General features: G+C 43.4%; 1 protein-coding gene across 1 annotated transcript; it reads right to left on the bottom strand.

The window, feature by feature from the left end:
- Positions 1-52: 52 nt before the first annotated feature.
- LOC108667915 lies at positions 53-22,034 on the bottom strand. Its single transcript, XM_018155015.2, has 3 exons — positions 21,840-22,034; positions 13,743-14,242; positions 53-221 (listed from the first exon to the last, which is right to left on the bottom strand). The coding sequence occupies exons 2-3, from the start codon at positions 14,150-14,152 to the stop codon at positions 53-55; spliced, it is 579 nt and encodes a 192-aa protein (XP_018010504.1). The 5' UTR covers positions 14,153-14,242; positions 21,840-22,034.
- Between the last annotated feature and the right edge of the window lie 493 nt (positions 22,035-22,527).

Below are 22,527 nucleotides of genomic sequence, written 5' to 3'. Positions count from 1 at the left end.
ACACTAAGGTAGGTACTCAATATGCCCGGACATCGCGGTGACCACACCAACTTTAATGACGTGTCAGGCGTCCGTGGAACTTCGCACGCTGCGCCTTGACGTGTCGACACGTCAAAGTGCACATGACGCAGTTGTACATGAGGCAGCTGCACATGAGGCAGCTGCACATGAGGCAGCTGCACATGAGGCAGCTGCACATGAGGCAGCTGTACATGAGGCAGCTGCAAATGAGGCAGCTTCACATGAGGCAGCTGCAAATGAGGCAGCTGCACATGAGGCAGCTGCACATGACGTAGCTGCACATGACGTAGCTGTACATGATGCAGCTGTACACGAGGCAGCAGCACATGATGCAGCTTGTATAACGTAATGCAGCAACATGGCGGGCAACAAGCAATTCAATAAAAGTGTGCACGGCACCAGGTTAAGGCTGGTAAATGACATGGTAATGATCAGTGCGGTAATTCAACGGTTTTACTACGGAAACGATAGCCGATACGTATGGCGATGACCATCCGCATATGGAGCTCGTTAAACAGACATTACTTCCATATTGAATATTAGTAAAAAATCATTCAATTTTTCTTCAGCTCAAATGGATTCACCGTAACGACTTCTTCAAACCGTGTGGCGTTTGTCTGACGCATGCACATTCCGCAACATAAATAGGCCAGGAATAACTTTCCAAAGCATGTTTGCAATGCCACTAAAATGATCCCGATCATCAACAGCGAGTAGCGGATTACGCGCTATAACAACGTAACGGCCGCACTGACAGCCCATTTGCTGGTCCAAACTAACACTCAAATTTTCGTGAAATTATACTAGGCGCTAAGCATCTGCTATAGGGTACAATTAAGCAACAAGTTTTATTCATTCAATAAATTCATTCCAATTAAGCAATGTAAGGATTTACCAACAATCTTATGCGACGACGTATACTCTCAATTATCTGAGAGTGCGGCGTGGTCTGATGGTGCACAATGCAGTGCGGCACATTAAAGTTAATTATAATGTAGTGCGTTACTATATGATCTATAGGTACAATGCAGTGCGGCACATTAAAGTTAATTATAATATAGTGGGTTACTCTATGATCTATAGGTACAATGCAGTGCGGCACATTAAAGTTAATTATAATGTAGCGCGTTACTATATGATCTGGTGAGGTACAATTTAATGCGGTGAATTTTTCGTGTCACGGCCTAGAGCGGTGAAATGTATAGTGCGGTATAACGTGTTTAACGATCTAGAGCGGTGCAATTAATGCAGTGTAATGCACTCTCAATTTTCTGTCAACTCCAGGCACTGGAATATATCGCAGAATCCAGCGTCTGAAGATTGACTGGCACTCCATGCGCAAAGAAGATAGTTGCATGTTTTATTAAAGGCGGCCGTTGAATGGCCAGCGTTCCTCCTCCCATAACACGTGCAATTTGTCCAACATTTCACGTGTCTGCGACGCACTTCCTCATGCACATGCCGTACATTTTCCCGCTAAATCATTTCCGGCAGCGGCAGGAGATTTAGCGAGAAAGCTTCCATGGAGCCGAGGCGGTGGACAGCGCGGGTAAAAATACAAGCTTTCGTGCCTCAGAAATAACAGTAGAGACTCGAGGCAATTTCTTAGCTTGCAATGTAAATAAACACGAGGAGGAGGCGATCTAAACCTGCTATCTTCACTGCCCATCAAGTCAATTATTTTGTTCAGAACGAGACGCTTCAAATAAAGTTGAATAGAGGAAAATAGCTAAAAATTAATGTAGTAAGATATTATAAGTAACAGAATTAGTTCAGGCTGTTTGTAATTTTATATTTAATTTATTATGATATTATTATCGCGTCTTGGGGCCGCATTTGACAGGAATGCAGGCGACCCTGCGGCAGCTAAAGAGTTCTTCAGCATTACCGTCAATGCAGCACGGCCATCAGCGCAGCACGGCCATCAGCGCAGCACGGCCATCAGTGCAGCACGGCCATCAGTGCAGCACGGCCATCAGTGCAGCACGGCCATCAGCGCAGCAAGGCCATTAGTGCAGCACGGCCATTAGTGCAGCACGGCCATTAGTGCAGCACGGCCATTAGTGCAGCACGGCCATCAGTGCAGCACGGCCATTAGTGCAGCACGGCCATCAGTGCAGCACGGCCATCAGTGCAGCACGGCCATCAGTGCAGCACGGCCATCAGTGCAGCACGGCCATCAGTGCAGCACGGCCATCAGCGCAGCACGGCCATCAGCGCAGCACGGCCATCAGTGCAGCACGGCCATCAGGGCAGCACGGCCATCAGCGCAGCACGACCATCAGCGCAGCACGGCCATCAGTAACCCTCAGGAGCGCTCGGTTCCCTCAGACAGCTGATCAGTCGATGTCAGCTGAAGACTTCGAGGGCAACATTTGTGCGATTGTTCGCCGTCTCAGGCGCAGTCTTCTAACAGGCAACAATGAGACTCAGACATAAACAACGCGCGATAAAAACGATTCTAAACAGCAAGCAAAACAGAACTGTTGTTTAGGCGTTCTAACTTGAGTTGTTGGATTCCCCGGCAGATACATAACTTATATATTGTTGAATACTTATTTGCTAAAATTTCCTTATCTTCCAAAGTTTGCAGCTCTCATGCTTCATTAATTCCGTATTGCTAGACGGTAAACTGTTCTTTTTAATCTATTGTTCTCAGATATCGTACAACCTCCGAAGAGATTATAATTATATTTTGCTAAAACAAAACCGGTAATAGAGAATAAATAACGGTGTTTATGAAGCTTGAAACGTATGTATTCTCAGGCCGAAGACAAACCGTTACGTTACGTTAGACGACTTTCTGATGATGTTGAAAGCCTGAAAATCACCAACGGAAATGAACGTAGGTGATGAATTGCTCATCTAATGAACAGCGCATCGCACTACAGGGAACAGCGATGCCATTGAGTGTCACACTTTAGAGGCTAGCGAAGCCCATTGCCCATATCATATAAGGGTCAAATTATACTACAATAGTTGATATTTTGTATTTGCACTTCGTCTCCGGCTACAAGAACTGTCGTCAATATTGTTCTAATCGTAAGGTTTGGGAGTTGAATACATGGGTCTTTTTGATCGTTCTGATCTTTCGTTTAAGAACATTACCTTAGTTTAAAAATTAGTTCTGGAATTCGGAGTAACGCGGGATGATGGGATTATGGAGTCCGGATAACGTAATTTACATATCACACTAATTAGATATCCCGAGAAATACTGAATTAAACTGCTTTATTATAATATTCTATGAATTCGTAGGAACGCACAGAGTTTGATTACCTACACTATGGAAGTCAACCTTTCAGAAAATGACTTCTATCAAGAAATATATCATAAGTCTAAGTTAGACTTTGTCCAAATTTCTACTAGTGTTATATTCATGCCTCCTTTGTCCCAATTCGGAATTCGTCGGGAATTCAAAATGCGACGCGACCGACACGACTTGTAACAAACGCCGCTCATTTGGCGTACATCAGCTGCGTTATGCCGTCTTATAAAAATTTCCAGACGTTCAGTAACAGAATTACTTGCTCCTATTTTGGCGTATCATACGCATTTTTTACTCCAAAAAATATAAAGGAAAGAAAATTGGTCCAAGAAAGTGGGAGTTCAGAACCGATAACTGCTTAGCAGTTACGGTACTTCATAAGGGAAAATTTCATTCAGTTGTAGTGCATTTTAGCAGAAAAGATTAACGTAGAGTTCCGGGATTCAACCTCCATAATAATTACGCTGAGAGCTTTCCAATAACCTCTAGGTTTTCCCGTGAAGCCTTCCCAGCGTAAAAGAAGAAACCGAAGTTACGACGGTTCAGCGCCCAGCGGCCTTATACTATCGAAAATAGTTGCAGGCTCGTAACTTCGTCAGCCAATCACGGACGACTGGCCGTACTGTCAAGAAAAAGCTACGATCACTGACGGTTGTGCAAGCTAAAACCACCAATCACGGACGAGAAATTGGCCTCTGCGTGCACTTAAGGTGCTACGTGTACTTAGGGCGCTACGTGTACTTAGGGCGCTACGTGTACTTAGGGCGCTACGTGTACTTATGGTGCTACGTGTAATTAGGGCGCTACGTGTACTTAGGGCGGTACGTGTAGTTAGGGCGCTACGTGTTCTTAGGGCGCTACGTGTACTTAAGCGAATTTTGATGATACAACCCCAGAAACACCCGACACTCTAGGAAATATATTGAACCTACGACCGTCGTAAGTTGGCGTGACAGAGGCGCGTAACTCCAGGTCGCGCCGCCAGCGCTGATAAACAAGTCGTAAAACCTCGGCAATAAACCGCGCCCCGGCCAGCATGTGGTGCAGCGAACCTTTTCTTGCACCACACAGACCAGCATGTGGTGCAGCGAACCTTTTCTTGCACCACACAGACCGGCATGTGGTGCAGCGAACCTTTTCTTGCACCACACAGACCGGCATGTGGTGCAGAGATGTTTGCTTAGCGTAAGCCATGCCTACGAGTGATTTGTGCAGCAGATTTTCTTGTACTGAGACGAATATCTAAACATTTTCAGTCCTTGAGTGCAGTTTGTCGGAAAGTTACGGGTGTTGGCAACACCAAAAACATAACATCAAAGAAAAAATCCAGGTAGCTTTATCGGCCACATCGCTTTTTATTTATTTTACTCAGGCAAGCTTTGCAAAGCGTGTGAGTTGAGCGCTAACGACCTCCGTAGATTGAAATAAGAGTCAGATGCTTGATATTCGAATGTTAAAATAATGATCATCACCTATGTCAATAGGCCGACCTATGGAAGCCATGAGGTGCACATCGCAAATACGTTCCATCCTGAAATGGTCGTCAGCGAACATTGGACTCCGTAACCTAAAATGTATTAGAAAGACGTGGTGTTGCATTGCTTGTATACGTACGCGGTGATAACTATAATTTTACCATATAAACGCGTTGTAGCTTATAATTTTGTCATCTAACTACAGAACTTGACGACACCTAACAACGCTCAACATATAGAGCCACACAGCAAACGCGTTGCGGTGTTTACAAACGTCATCGATAGAACTCGATCAACACTACAACACCCCAAGCAGGGGTATAGCAGGATTGCTGCGTCATAATACGAATATGTGTTGTGATAATTGTTCAGAATTCAAAGCTAATTAAATCTACTGCAATTGGACCTTCAAGAAAAGTTAACTTTATAGACCATGAGATCTAACCGCAGAAAAAATATGTCCCTCTGAAAATATTAACAGAGGTTGCCGTAGTTGCAATTGGGCAATTCTTGTGTTCGAACACAAAAATGTTCAATTCATTACTAAATTCTTTAATAATTCACGGATTTCACGCCTGGGACTTTCCAATTAAAATGACTAAAATACTTCGGACAACCTGTACGACAAAGGCAAATTTACCTTCTTATCAATCAATAAGATACCGCAAACAACAATATCAAAGCCTCGAAATAAGCCACTGATTGGTTTAGATGAAAAATTTAACGCTCTGCATGGATGACTCCAGAACACATGAAATCGTAGTTGTGGGTGACGATATTCAGGTCGACTGAGGTGACGATATTTATCCCAGTTTCTGAGTTCGCGTTGCACTGGCTGGGTTCGTTTCTGGTGCAGCAAGATGGCGCTGGCGTCGAAGCTCTCGTTTCCTTGAGCAAATTTTCGCCGAGTTGCGCTTCCTGGACGGCGTTAGACCATCACCAGCACATGCTACCATGGGGGGACTGAGGGGAGATGGTACCGTGTAAGGGGGCGACTGAGGGGACAGGCGAATTGTGAGGGGCGACTGAGGGGACAGGCGAATTGTGAGGGGCGACTGAGGGGACAGGCGAATTGTGAGGGGCGACTGAGGGAAGAGGCGAATCGCGACTGAGGGGACAGGTGAATCGTGAGGGGCGACCGAGGGGACAGGCGAATTGTGAGGGGCGACTGAGGGGACAGGCGAATTGTGAGGAAGAGAGAAGAAGACGAAGGAGAGTCAGGATGCCTTGAGGATACGAGGTGCAAAGAGACTACAGATGACCAAGCTGATACAGGGGACAAAGGAGGATACCGAAGAGCAATAGGACAGTGAGGAACATGACGATATAGGAGGCCAAGAAGACGGATGAATAAAAGAGGATACAAGGGAGCAAAAGAAAGAAGGGAACAAGAGAAGAAAGTAACCAAGATGGTGGGTACATCAGACTTAGAGAGAATGACCATCAAAATCGAAGATAGAGCAGACCGAGAGGATGGAGGAGATGTAATAGAAAAAGCAAGTTGAGCATCTATATTTGAAGTAACATCAGTTATATATATAGAGGGTTGGGCGCACCAGAGGCCGCACCATAAAAATAGTTCAAGTACCCGTAGCGGCCGATTTCTCGTCTGTGATTGGTAAATTCAGCGCGAAAAACCGTCAGTGATTAGCTGACGAAGTTACAAAAACAAACTCTCAACTGTAGTTGCTGGTACAACTGCAGCTGTCTCATCTATTAAAAAGTTCCAACTACCGCAGTGTTCTAACGCTTTACAATATCTCTGGAGCAGTTCTTTCCCCAGCCATTTTTACAACACTTCTCTTTAACTTCACTTCTTGTTTGTCTGTCTGTCTGTCTGTCTGTCTGTCTGTCTGCTACAAATCTTGTAATCAAAATTTAATACACTTCTACTTATCCTATCGATCTGAAATTTTGCCCACTTGTGTAAAGTTGGAGACAATGCATGAATCAAATGTCAAAATAAATGATTTTAGAAATTAAAAAAATTTTTTTTTCAATATTAAAAATATTGAAAAAATAATTTTGTCACCTACAAATCTTATAACTGATATTTGACACACTTACACCTGTCTAATTGATCTGAAATTTTGCACACTGGTGTGAAATCAGAGGCCATGCACAAATCAATTAACAGAATAAATAATTTTGAAAAAATTTATATATTAAAAAAAAATTATATATATTTAAAAAATTGAAAAGGTAATTTTTTTAATTTTTGAAAATTAGATGAAAAATTCATTGTACATCTGTAAGATTGGAGATACTGGATTTTTTGGAAGTGTTGTCTTTAAAAAGTAATTTTTAAACGTATATTATTTATAATCCCAACCTCCTTCGATTGAAAACGGACTTTTCAAGCGAGCTCAGCACGCCGTGAAATATCGCGGGCCGCAACTGAGATGAAGAAGGAAACTTTCTCGCAAGTAATTCCTCGCCTGGAAAATAGCGAGGCACGATGCCTGGTCTGAATTGGCGACATTAGGAGAAGCAAGAAGTCCTAATGGATGAAAAACCGGAGAACTTCTGGTCGACCCTTCGGCGAAGAAGAAAAATCAACCATTTTCATTGATTTTTTCGTTGATGATTACTTAATTTTCCAGGGAGTTTTGAAAGAATAGGAAATCGAACGATTCTTTCTTAATGATAGTGTTCTATTCAAGCCATTATTTCAATACGGGGTTATGAAATTGATAAATACTGTAGCTATCAATAAATCAAAATGTCACAGAAATATCGCTACAAAAATTGCAAATTTGCAGAAATAAACCAAACTATTTACTCAGTTTAATATACACCACCGCATTTGTTCTGTATAAAAATAAAAAATTTATATAAAGCTAAAAAAATCAGTGAACAAAAAATAAATCATAGTTTAAAAAAATGATCATAGTGACAAATTAAGGCACCTGCAACGCGCGGTGACGTTCTTTTGCTGGACAGAAGATACCGCAAATTTTCTATTCCTTTAGTAGAATAGCCGAACTCAACTAGTGACGTAGAGATATCTATATAATTATATACAATATAAAGATATATAATTATTTTTGGTAATAAAAATATATAACCTCCCCTGACCCGTCCATCAAGAAGCCAACCCATTTTTTCAAATCATCACAAATATAATCTTCAAAGTTCAATTTCTAGGCGAACCTCAATCATTGAAATGCAATAAACGGCGAATGGAAGCAGCCGAGCAGCCGTAATCTTGGTACGGGTGACTGCTCTCGCCCATCCCATCTACACTCGGAGAAAAGAATGGGTCATTTTGTCCTAACAGGACATACTTTCTGCGCGTAGCAGATACCGGTACTCCTCTTTGCTTGGCCAAACTGGATCAGAATGTGAAAGTACAAACTCTACGTCCTACAGAAGTGCAGGAAACATCGTTATTCGGGCAATGAGCCTCGGATTTATCAGAGTGTACGACTAGCGCACTAATGCAGGGAACATCATTACGATATTGTAAATGCATATACGTTCCTCATCTTACAATGTTTTGTGCTGTGACCTTGGTAAGGGTATGCCTACATCACGTAGGTATTTACGACAATAGAAGATTGAAATGGCAGCGGAAATATTACAGTGCACATCTCCGAATAATTGTTCATTTATCTACTCATATTGTGCAGGGCCTAAATGAATGCCAACGACAACGTAAACAACTGCACAGGATGATTCCAGATAAGTCGAAGCAAAAGATAAATTAACTTTATACAATAATGAAAAGTACCGCAGAATGGTTATCTCAGTTTGTACAGAAGGTAACTCGCCGTCAGCGGGATAAACTCTGTGATTTTTAGGCCCATTGTACAGCGGTAAAAAGGCAGCGAGCGGCCTTACAATCTCCATGCGGACGCTTAAATAAAAGGATAAGCGGAAGCGCTGGAAGTGAACAAACTGAAGCATCCTTATGCTTTGCCATAACGACACATTGTAGCGCATAATGTGTGCTCTACGGCCACGAGACGATCGATGAACCCCGACGATCATCGTAGCGGGTGGGGAGACTAATTTCAACGCATCCTTCAAGTCGCATCGATTCTAAAAAAAATTGCAATTCAGCGGGTGGCCGGCGATCGAATCTCATCAAGTATTGAAATGTATTTCAATACAGTGGGTGTAAACCTGATGGTAAAGAATAAATTCATCAACGATAGAATGACGTAGATACATCCAAAAGCTTGTATACAAAATTTCTCATCCGTCAATGAACGAATGTATATCGATGATTACGACGAACGTAGAATAGAGGATGAAGCAAAAAATGTCTTTGCAAGTTCTTTTAAAGAGGCGATTTATTTTCGTAATCAACTTAACGATGAAAGGTAAAATATTCCAGTAACATAATAGTACCACGTAATATTAATCCGAAGATTTGTGTTATATTTCAACAATGCAATTAGTTTATTAATCAATATTTGACAGGAATAACTTTCGGAAGGAGACAGCGCACGAACACGCTACATATATGAAACGCTTTACGCTACATATATGAAAGACTTCATTCCAGCCCGAGACTTGCAAGGCGTCCGTCTCAAGGAAAGTCTTTACTTCAAGGAGCATAAAAGTGAGAAGCAAGATGGATGACACGTTGTAAGAGCTGCGCTAAGGGCGACGTCAGAGGGCGTTGTGTTTGCGTTTGTATTAGAGTCAAACATCGATGTGTTTGTCCTCTACCTGAGCCACTCCAGTGCAGCTGTGTTTGACCAGAATCTTGTCGTCTCTTAAACGAGAGTGGTCAGAGGATCGTTTTAGAGATTGATGTTTTATTTATACTTATTTATAAAGAATAAAAGGTTAGTATAGTGATATATAATAGCATATAGATCATCAAAACATGAGATACTCAAAGTGGCATTTGCTCGCCCCGGTGATGCAGCTGCTATAACATGACACAGCAGGGAGACGAAACTAAGTGCCGTGACATCGGCACTCAGACGACGTTTATTTTGGGGCTTCGGATCTCCAATACCTTAGCCTGGGACGACGTAATCTTTTACAGCTAATTGTCCATCAGCACTCTTAAAGCATCAGCTCCGCTTGCACTAGCACGAAAAATTCTTGAGCAATACCCACGCACTTTAAACATTTACTAAAAGCAATTTACAGACTTGTGTCGTCTGCTCGTAGGTATCGCCAAATAACCGTTATTTTAGTGTTCATTCAACTAGTGTCAATTATAGCGAAGCTCGCGAGGAAGCGTCGGCGATAATTGCACGGGGAAACGGACATAGATTTATTTGAAAGCGTCGGTAATGGCGAGTGGCCATCAGCCGCGCTCAGTTATTCATGAGAACGTGTCGGCAGGCGGGGGTATAGGGAGGGCCAGAAGAGGGCCATACTTTCAGGAGGGAACGCTGGGCCCCATGGAACAACGCAGGGGTCTTAGTCCCATTTAAATGATGGGATTATTGGTTGCGCAACATTGGCCGCTGATGTCTACCGATAACACGTCTGAAATTTCCGATTGGGGGCTAAAACCCTCAACTTTTCTTTTCGCTGGGTGTATATACTCCTATACTGTACATCACCGGACTCTAGACGGAGCCTGGGCATCAATGGAATTTAATTTAAATAAAAAGAAAACGCGCCAGCGCAAAGAAGGATCATATTAATATTCTTTAAAAATAATTGCTGAATTGACAGTCGGTCCAGTGGGTTTAAGAACCCATTCCATTACATAAGCATAGAGAATAAATCATAAGTTAAATTGTAGTACTTATAAAATAGATCATTTCCCGTTGCATTCACGATCATCGAGGATACTTGCTAAAGGTTTAGCTCATCGCGTATCAGCAGTAGTGATGATTCAGCATACAATAGAGAACATAATGAAAGACTTGGCTAACTGAGAACAAGATGGCCCAGCGATGCCTTCTTCTTTCTATAAGTATATCACAACGACCGTGCGGCAACCGATTAAGTTGGCAAAAATTTAATAAAATTTGTTACGCTTCCAATCGAATATTTTTGCCCACATGATTACCATTAAAAATCACATTCGAATCTCAATTAACGAACCACCTCAACGATTCTCCATATAACATAGCAGGAAGAAACTTCTATATACGCGACGTTGCTTCAGAACAAGTTTAACGCGGCATCCCAAGAATGTCGTTCACAACACACTCGTACATTACCGAACGAATCTTTTTGGCGTTAACAGGAAAAAAATCATTTATAAATTCACGCAGGTTTTCACCCCCTTCCCTCCCCCCTTAAAAAATCAGCTAAAAATTCACATGCGCGAGATCCATCACCCCGACAGCGGCTCCTTCCTCTCCCCCTCATGTGGATGAAAGCTCTCCTCCTCTCTTCTTCCCTCCTTTTGTTGATGAAAGATCTCTCCTTTCCCTCCTTATGAGTCATGATGATGCAAGTATTTTTATGATTACGCAAGTATCATTTTTGTGATGATGCAAGTTTACCGTTATGATGTAAGTATCCCGGTTATTATGATGCAAGTATCACCCGTATGATGAGGCAACCCTCCCCTTACTTCCCTCTCCTCCCTCATGGTGATTGAAAATCCCCCATCCTTCACAAGTTGATAGAAGCATCCCCCTCCTACTATTACGTCCTACTCCTACATCATGCCATACATTACGTCCTACTCCTACATCATGCCCTACATTACGTCCTACTCCTACATCATGCCCTACATTACATCCTACTCCTACAAAATATTTTTGTAATATATATGATATGTGTTAGAATATTCGTAATATTTAGAGCACAGTTAGACGACAACAAATTTTACATTCAAGAATTGGAGACGTGATAGAAGCTAAATGCCTAAAGCAGCACGCATGGAGCTGAGGATAGTAATTCTGAGCGTACAACATGAATAAATTATGAGCAACATTATATTATGTTGAACTCTGCAGCATCACGAACACGTCGTGCTGTCGTCATGGCACGGACTAGATAAGCTGTTTACAGCATTAGAAGAGTAGCATACACCGTTACTATTGTATAGCATGAAAGTACCGAACTGTACATTGTACAGCTCTAGGATGAAAAAGTTCACGGTAAAGCATGACGTGTACTACATAATTAGGAGAGTTGAGATAAGAAGAAAGGGTGTTGTTTAATGTGCAACTAAGTACAGTACAATGCCTAGCATAGCCAACAGCATGAACCAGCACATAACACAGCTCAGCACACAGCACAACACGCCAACAGCCCAATATACAGCACATAACCTAGTACACAGCACGGTACACAGCCCAGCACACAGCACAACACAACCAACAGCCCAAAATACAGCAAACAACCCTATACACAGCCCAGTACCGAACAGCACAGTACAGCACAGCCAAGAGCCCAATATACAGCACATAACCCAGTACACAGCACAGCACACAGCCCAGCACACAGCACACACTAACACGAGTGCCGATCAATACAGCGCGGGTTCGGTTGAGGGACGACCCCCCCCACCCAGCCACTCCCCCTTCCCCCCGTCAGGGGATAGCACCGCGTGCTGCTGCCACGCCCTACGAGTGCAGTGCTGCACGCGTTCAGTGATTCAGTGCAGTGGCGAGGTGCAGTGATTCAGTGCAGTGGCGAGGTGCAGTGATTCAGTGCAGTGGCGAGGTGCAGTGATTCAGTGCAGTGGCGAGGTGCCTGTCTCTTATACACATCTAGATGTGTATAAGAGACAGGAGTACAGGTCACACTGAGTTCAGGTCACACTGAGTACAGGTCACACTGAGTACAGGTCACTCTGAGTACAGGTCACACTGAGTTCAGGTCACACTGAGTACAGGTCACACTGAGTATAGGTCACACCGAGTACAGGTCACACCGAGTACAGGTCACACCGAGTACAGGTCACACCGAGTATAGGTCACACTGAGTATAGGTCACACTGAGTATAGGTCACACTGAGTATAGGTCACACCGAGTATAGGTCACACCGAGTATAGGTCACACCGAATATAGGTCACACTGAGTATAGGTCACACCGAGTACAGGTCACACTGAGTACAGGTCACACTGAGTACAGGTCACACCGAGTACAGGTCACACCGAGTACAGGTCACACCGAGTATAGGTCACACTGAGTACAGGTCACACCGAGTATAGGTCACACCGAGTACAGGTCACACTGAGTATAGGTCACACTGAGTACAGGTCACACCGAGTATAGGTCACACCGAGTACAGGTCACCCCTAGTATAGGTCACACTAATTATAAGCCAAACATAAGCCCGTCTCGCCCCCCCCCCAGCGGAAGACGGGGCGCCAGGGGCGGCACGTCGCAGCTTCCGAGCAGACCGGAGCTCACGGGCGGCAGCCGCCGGCTACGTGCATCCTGCCTGGCCCTGACGTTTCTACGCTAAAGTTCTTAATTCTTTTCGATTCCTAAAGGTCCTTCAGGTTGATTCGTTACGGTTCTACACTTGGAATCGTAAGAAACTGCCGATTCAATTTCTTAACCCTCTACCGCCGTATGTCACTCTCCGGGAACATACCTTTCAACTCAAATTATACGTTAACTATTGAGTGTAGCAACTTGAGGACGTTGGTACGCAACAGAGAACATTTTAAAGTTGTGTACGTGACGGCAACCATCAGTGCAAGTCATTTTGCGGATTATTGTATTTGGATTATTGTAAACAAGCGAAATCTGGATTATTGAATAACACACGATTGTTCGCCTAAATTAAATTATTATTTGGGGGTTTTTCTTGACATTTCAGGTGAATTTTTTAGAGTAACATTAGTAAACGGGCGAATAAAAACTTGTTATAGGTACACTTATACTCATCTCTACACATCGCTCATGAAACTTGATGCCACCGTGATACAGGACTTCTATTCGAGCGCCCCACACACTCGAAACAGTACTTCAACCATTTGCTCAGACATCGCTTATCTTTACTTACTTGTACTTTTTCATATTTTACTTATTTCCTTACTACTACTTTACTTACTTACTTAGGTATAAAAAATAACTGAAGGCTCACCTGACGAGCCCAGGAGTGGGCATGGGCAGCACAGGCGGGTCGTTAGAGCAGGTGGAGAGCGAGCGTCCCAGCTGAAATCCATCGTTTGCGAAGTTGCCGACTTTGTGGAGCGACGTGAGGAGTAAGAATGGCGTCACGACCACCGAGGCGCCCACGAGCCCCACATAGGCGTTAAGGGCGACATAAGGCGCCTCGTCCTCGGGCCAAGGTAAGGAAGCCGCCGCCAAGAAGCGCCGTACGCTTCGGTACACGAGGTACCCCGTCAACGCTGCGACCACTACGCTGTACCACAAACACCACACGCCTCCTCCCGTGAGGTGGAGGCGACGATGGCACCTCCACCAGCGCTTCTGCTCCTCCTTGCAGGACTTGGGGGAAGACGAACTGCGCTTCGAGGCTTCCCCGGTCATGATGAGGATGTGGTGGAAGGCGGACAAGAGGGAAGCGGCAGCGAGCGGAGGAAACTAGCAAGTTTGGCAGCAACTCAGAAGCATCGAGACCTGCAAGGAAGAACAGACTCAGTGTTAGACATTGAGCCAGATGTTTGGTTTGTCACAAGAAAATAGCGAGATAAGATGAGGATTTGAAATTAACCCTGAACAAAGTTGATCTCAAAATCGACTAAACTGCAAGGTAATCACCATTAAAAATTTCTGATCCAAGTAGAGCGGACGTTTGATTGCTAAAGCATGAAAGCATATTTGCGCAGTCAAACAAGATAATGATAAGGTAAGCAAGTTAATGAGAGAAACGAAATAATGAGATAAGTAAGGTAGAGAGGTAGTACCGTAAGCAAGATAATAAGGTAACTTGGTAAGCGAGGACAGTGGGTAAGTAAAGTCAGAAGGTAAGTAAAGTCGTGATGTAAGCAAGGTATCAAGATAATTAGGTAAACAGAGTAGCGAGGTAAGCAATGTGATTATTTAAGCAAGATAGAGGGGTACGCCAGATACAAGAGTAATTCAAGTACGTATTGAGGTAAGGAATGTGATGATGTACGCATGGGTATTAATTAAATGTTACTAAAAGATAAATAATTTTATGTCAGTATTATTATACGTTATGTAAATCAATAGAATAAGTACCGCATGGTAAGGAAATATTATGCCTAAGTTTATGAATCCAATGTGACATAAGGAAGAGGGTAATAGGACAAGAAGAGTAATATGACAATAAGGGTAATATCACAAAACGGAGAATAAAGCAGTGAATGTGATAGGGACAGGATTGTAATAAGGCAATGGATGTGAGCGTGGCTAGTCGGTGAGTGCGAGCGTCCAAGGCTGCGGCATTCACTGCAGTGGCCGCTGCGTCCCAAGTGCTCAGGGAGCCTAGCAGGACAAACGACCGGCACTCCCGCGCCTGACGCTTCAAATCCAAACAATTTCCGCTAACTGATCCTTCACTGAGACGCGGGAACCCGGCATGGGGAGGTGCGGGAACCTGGCACGGGAACCTGGCGCGGGAGGGTGCGGGAACCTGGCACGGGAAGGTGCGGGAACCTGGCACGGGAGGGTGCGGGAACCTGGCACGGGAAGATGCGGGAACCTGGCACGGGAAGGCGCGGGAACCTGGCATGGGAAGGCGCGGGAACCTGGCGCGGGAACCTGGCACGGGAGGGTGCGGGAACCTGGCACGGGAGGGTGCGGGAACCTGGCACGGGAGGGTGCGGGAACCTGGCACGAAAAGGTGCGGGAACCTGGCGCGGGAACCTGGCACGGGAAGGTCGGGATGGCACGACTTGTGAAATTGACGAAGGTATTTGCAACGGTACAAATAGGTACTGTCGTAGCAATGGAAGATAATGGTGCAAGTAATGGCGGAGGTTGCGATGAATAGAGAAGTCTGATGCGAGTTGGACATGTTGATTTAATAAGACAGTTACGAAGTTTATGTAAATAAACGAAATTGGGTGAAAAAATTTTGAACCGACAAAATTCATTGTAATTCGGAAATATACATAGTATTTTACTAGGTTTTTGCTTTCTTCATTTTGACCGCAAAGAGGTCAAAATGTAGGTCGCTGAGTACGGTTTAGTAATTTAGTTCGGGAGTCAAGTTATTTTCGGGTTCTTTCATTCTTCTGTACTCAGACCAAACGCATCAGCAGGAAGCGCTTTCAATCAACCATAAATTCGTATAATTATTCATTTGCAAGATGAAAATTACTTGAGCAGGTAAAAGATGTACTTGTGAAAGTAATGATGTCATCGGGCATTCATTTCAGACATGCATATAGAGTGCGAGGTACACGACCGAGTATGAATTGTTCCACTCTCTGATGATTTAAATCAACGAATTTTCTGGTCATTAATCGCACGTGTATAGACAAGCAAATTCTGTCATCTAATACTAATATATAATACATATAATATAACCTGCGCAGTATATACCTCAATCGTATATACGATGGAGGTATATTAATTGGGCATTCATTTCAGACCGGTGATCTCGCGGCTATATATATATATAAAGTCCATATGTAATGTAATTTACAACGAACTCAATTTTCTTATTTGATTAGCTGAGTAACTTATGAGTTGTAGAGCAATTCATGAGTTATTAAAGCGATCTTGGGGTGGATAAATTTTTGGATAATACTGATAGATACCCAGTGCGACTCACGGACAAGCATGTGAAAATTCAAGCAAAAGCTGTATGTATATTCAGCACCTCAAGAACCGAGAACAAGTAAAACAAATCGTGTAATAATGCATATGCGATCTCGATTTTAAACCTACCGTCCGTTGAAAATATTTGATCAAAAGGCCAGTCTAGTCAAGAAAAGTACATGAATAGGCGACAGGCATATCCTGGCCTATTCTTCAATGCCGAAGATACTATACTATGGCTTTATGGTATTTTAAGATCAAGACGGAATCCAAATCCAACAAAAGCAACTCACACAAATTAAGAAACTTTTGTGTAACATTGCACCCACAAGACGGTCTGTGGGCTACGTCTAGAGCCTGGACAACCAACTCCCCAGCTGTCCTGAGGGCATCCCCTTCTCTCCCTGTACCCGCGGGGCTGTGATCAATGCTCTCTTCATTGGGATGCTGAGGCGCTGTGTGCTTGTCTCTGTCATCCCCTCTTGTGGGGAGGGGGTGCCAACCCTTACCAACCCCTCAGGGTCTTATCTGGACCCCTCTTCCCTCCCTGTCAGCCTGGGGTTACAAAAACCCCACAGGGACTGGCGTCTCTGTCACGACATGACAGCGCTTCAGACATTGCAACATTTCGACCACCTCAACTATTCCTTCCCGCATACAATAATCGTCTGTTGAGTGACGTTGAATTAGAAACACGCGTCACGGGTCACGGAAACCAGCATGAAGCAACACAACTACGGTAGTTCAAGAGTCGCATCTCATATGAAAAGTTAACTTAGAGAAAACGGCAGTTTAGCGACTATAAATGGCGAGCCAAACAAAGGACTCAAATATCTACTGAAAGAGATGAACTCGGTCTAAGCAGTAGCAATATTTCATCGGGTAAATTTGAATAAATTGAGTGCATTAGCCTAAGAATCGCCAGAGTACGTCATATAAATTCATGTAAACATTTGGTTCTTATTGTTACCACTTCCATTCAAACGTGCGTCAGTTTGTTCCGCTCACTACAGGTTCTAGCAGCAGTCATGAAATCGGTTTAAAGTTCTCTACAAGTTACAGGGAGAACACGTGGCCTGATCAGCCACGAGGGTAGCTTCTTTTTGTACAGGCCCATAAAAAGTGAGCGTAACCATCGACCGCCAGACGCGAGGGAACAAGCGAGGGACATACGCAAAGCGTGGGAATTACTCTCCCCTCGTGCGCTCAGCACTGAGCTGAGATTCGCCTAGCTATACTCCCTATTCTACGCGGTAACACTTCAACCTTGCAGCGCCGAACATGCGAAAAGCTGACGGATTTACTTCAAAATATTTCAATTTCAGATGCCATAACTGATTTTTACGTATTAAGAGTTCGTTTGAAAGGAAGAGAAGAAAGTAGAAAAATGGAAATGGAGCATTTGAAAATGGAGCTATTGTGAGCAAAGATGCTTAGCGCCAAATTTTATAAGAAAAAAAACGGCAATTTTCATCCTTCACTAAGGAATCTCAAGACAGAACTCTAGAATGTATTCAGAGAGCGTATATATTTCCGCCTAACCCAGTTCTCATAAAAAAGACTGCAGAGAGATTACATCCTGCTTATATCGAACGAACTCGTCATAAAAATTGAATGTCGAGTGCCGTGAGATAATTGTCAAAAGATTTCACGAAATCAAACTTTTCATGCACGAGAATAATGATAGAAGTTTGGCGGTAAAAAAAAATACTTCGCAACATATAAGGCGATGAAAATATCACTTAAAGACGACAAAACTTAGCTGCGGGGAATAGTCAAGTTTCTGTAACTCTCAGAGTGCCGCATGACGCGAGTAAGGGGCCTGACAAGCGCTTAGGAAATGCCCATAAAGGAACTGCGGCCATACCCTAATGAGGGTAAGGGTTGTATGGTGTTCCCTCACACCAGAACCCTAATGAGGGTAAGGGTTTTACGGTGTTCCATCACACCAGAACCCTAATGAGGGTGAGAGCTGCTCTGCGTAACGAGGTTACAGTTACAACCACGCATCACTTACTAGCGAGGGCTCTTACAAAAGAAGCACTTTTAGGGAGAATTCTTGCGAAAAGGAAAAGACTTCGCGAGTGAGAATAGGATCCGCCTAATGAGAGCCAACGTTGGGGCCACGGAGAAGATGGCTTCTGTACTGTGCTTAGTAATTTTTAGTGATCATGAGTAAAACAAGCATGATCTTGCATAAAACACGCATGATCTGGCATGAAATACGAGTGATCTTGCATGACACACGCATGATCTTGCATGAAACACGAGTGCTCTTGCATAAACCCGAATGTTCTTGCATGAATAAAGCGTGAACTTGTATGCAACAGACAAGATATTGTGTGAAACATGCATGATCTTGCATGAAGCACGCATTTTCTTGCATGAATTTTACTGCCAATAATTTAAATATACATAATTAATTGCCTTAGGATCAATTTAGTCACAATTTTGCTTTAGTTGTAACATTTTGGTTCATTACACGGCAGTGTTAACACGGAATTACCGAAGATTTTCCTCATGCTCACGTTTGCTCAAGTGTGAAATTTGCTAAACCTTTACTACAGAAATTCAGTCGCATGACATTATCACGGGATTTTCAACAGAAATTTAGTTCCATGAATTCTACCAAACCTTCCACTAAGCCATCGAGTTTGCAGTCTTGTATAAAATAAGCATCAAGCATGAGGTCCAAGCATGAGGTCATCATCAAGCATGATGATAAGCATCAAGCATGCGCCGAAAATTTCGCTGCAAACAATGCAAACGAGATGTTTCTCATCATACAAGAGCACACACACACACACAAACACACTCTACACAAGAACACACAGTGCCACAAACTACACAAGAGCACACAGAAAGCACACACAATAAACAGTAGGCGCAACAAAGCACCATGTAAGGAGCGTAATCAGTTAAGTGATGTGTCACGGAAGCCATAAAGTGGCGCAGCAACGAAAAAAGCGCAGCAGGAGCTCGGGATGGCATCCGCTGCAGGAGATGCGCGACGCTGATAACGCCGAGCGCCGACCTCGGCAATGTCGGAGGGAGGGAAGAACAGGGGGTACGATCAGAAGGGAATAAACAGAGAGGAAGCATAAGTGGCCGCATGCAATAATACGCGGCAGTAGACAATGATTAGGAGCGGCAGGTAACTATGAGTTGCGGCAAGGAATTGTAAATGGTTACAAGCATTGAACAGTAGCGATAATTTCTGATCAGCGGTGGCAAGCAATGAGCAGTGACGGCAGTTACTGATCAGCGCTGGCAAGCAATAGTTAGTGGCGGCAAGCAGTGATCAGTGACACAAGCAATGATAAGTGGCAGCGATGAGATGCCAATGGTGCTCGGAGCGGAAGTGCAGTGATGACTCGTTTATTAACGGTCATGCGACCGTAATAAATATTTATGATACATAAGTACATAATAGTAATATAAAAACCGTATACGGTTTCGTATACAACCAGAAAGAGTTCATTCATGTGTGACGATCGAGAGAGATAGACTACGAAAATAATACAAAAATAAAAAGGGAATGCTCGCCATTTATGCTACGAGTTGCCATTTCTGCCACGAGTTGCCACTTCTGCCACGAGTTGCCACTTCTGCCACGATTGCCACTTATGCTACGAGTTGCCACTTATGTCACGAGGTTTCCACTTATGCCTTGAGTTGCCACTTATGCCAAGAGATGGCATAAATAAGGGCTGCGCGTCATTATCATTTCGGCGCCGCGGCTTCCCGGACGTACTTCGTAAGTGACTATAAGTTGTTCAGCTTAGGATGCGCTGAGCTCCCTCTAGAGAGAAAATTAGTAATTATAAAGTCATTATAAATATCCTGCAGCTGATATGAAGCCACTTTAAAGATCGTGCAGTTGTTATAAAGCCATTATAAATGCCCAGAAGTGGCCGTAAGTGAGGTTTAGGTTGCATGGCTGGGGCAAAGGTTAGGAAATCGTCTGTCATATAGAGCTAAGATTATCTCCTCGATTGCACGATTACCGCCAGAATGGCGTTACTATGATCTTCCCCTTGTAGAGTTTCTTCCAAATTACCAAGGAAATTGCAAACTTTTTTTCACCTAAAAAAATAGATGACGTTATTTTAACAAGAGGGGAAAGACGAATTTCCTGGCGCATATTTTGTACTGCAAGCAACCTCAGGGATTATCTTTCAGCGCCTGCAGGCTCGCACCACCGCCGGGTGCGAGGAGTGCTAAGATATTCATGACATTCTGGCGTGAAGCGCAAGCTCCGGATGCTGAATAGCACTTCATTTCACAGCGGCGAAATGCTGCTTCAGCCAGAACGCTGCTTCAGTTCCAACACTGCTACAGCTCGAACACTGCTTCAGCTCGAACACTGCTTCAGCTCGAACACTGCTTCAGCTCGAACGCTGCTTCAGCTCTAACGCTGCTTCAGCTCTAACACTGCTTCAGCCAGAACACTGCTACAGCTCGAACACTGCTTCAGCTCTAACGCTGCTTCAGCTCTAACACTGCTTCAGCTCAAACACTAACCGCGTAGCTGCAGCGTCAGGCGTCAGCACTTGAGGTAATAATGGGACTCTGATTTAGTGTCAGCAACTCAGCACATGAACTAGCCAAGTTGTGTTCATGTTACGAGACAGCATTGCAGCTCAATCGTTAGAGCTAAGGTACTTCTTGTGCCTTGTGGAACGCATTAATAATATTACATTAATAGAGAATGTCACAAAATTTCTACGCCTTTAAAATTTTAGGTCTTATTGAAAAAAAGAGTTCCGTTAGCGAATGGGATGTTGAAATAAGGACATTATGCATATAAATCTCTCAGATAAGTATTTTTTTTTATTTTTAATCAAATTCTGGTAACTTGACATAATTTTTTCGAGACTCCTAAAATAAAAATTACTGATTAGACTAGGTAGCCTATCTAGGAAGAAACACGATTGAAAACTATGGGGCATTTCGTTCATGCATGACATCCTAGCCTATATTTCCGAATTTCGGATCCACATCAACGACAAGAAGTGAAGATTAAGCTGTGCTGTCTATATTCTGGTCGCAGACTGGCGTCTCGTTTCAACCCAAGAGGATCAAGAGTGAAATCAGTGAACAATATTCGGTTACGCAAGTTTCAGTTATCTAATAATGATGGCACGTGATAGACTCTTAACTTCGTGTCCGTGGAACGTTCCACAGATAAATGAGATTATTATCCTTCACACAAAATTAGACAGAAATTAATTTTTTAAGATCAAAATTTGAGTGATACACTTATCAACTTGCATCAAAAAGTCTTCTCTTTCATATCATAAAATTTTATTGTATTCAAAATACATGCGTTCGAAAAATGTCAACAATAAAGAGAAATATTTCGAGGACAACGTATAGGACACGAATCAAGATGGTTACCGTAGAACACGACTACACGCCACATTTTGCCACAAGATGCTAAAATAATCTTTCAACTTCCAGGCTACTGTACTTCAGAACTCACCTCATTACATAATTTTCATGAGATTGAATATTCTTTTACGAAATATTTTTCGTCACAATCAGTTCATCACTATAAGTATTTCTCACTATTCAAGGAACCACTACACAATTTCACGCGTGAAGTCTAGCATTAGCAGTAACACACCCATCCAGTGATCTAGACTCCAGCAAGTATCCGCACAACCTTCGCCCACCAACGCCGACGCTCTACTGAAACTACGAGTCTACACTCTACGAGATGCTGATGCTCGATTGCTCGTCATGCTCATTTCGGGAAATTCCTGCTTGTGATGCTGCGATGGCTGCAGCAGACAGGAGGAAGCAGCCAGTTAATCACGAAAGGAGCTCATGTCATACCTAAGAAACTTTACAAAACATCTATTTAATCTAAGATGAAACGCTTCACTTCCTCTTAAATTTGAAATCAATCATCAAAGTTTACTTGCGGCCTCCATTTCAGACAATGACGGTGAATTAGGTAAATGATAACAGTAAAAACTGACTAAGTAAAAACTAACTTTTTACTGTTCGACTGGCGCGGTGTTGACATTGCTCCCTGTCCGAATGATGGACGCTCCTAACTCAAAGAGATTGCGAAACTAGGTGACAGTGGACGCATCCAGTGAGCAGTGACTAGAAGATGAAACATGAATGGCATTGAGACGGAAACAAAACAGAGGTCAGTAATG

Source organism: Hyalella azteca, unplaced genomic scaffold, assembly GCF_000764305.2.
Source record: "Hyalella azteca isolate HAZT.00-mixed unplaced genomic scaffold, Hazt_2.0.2 contig16784, whole genome shotgun sequence".
NCBI lineage: Eukaryota > Metazoa > Arthropoda > Malacostraca > Amphipoda > Hyalellidae > Hyalella > Hyalella azteca.
This window is presented reverse-complemented; position numbering and strand designations above follow the sequence as displayed.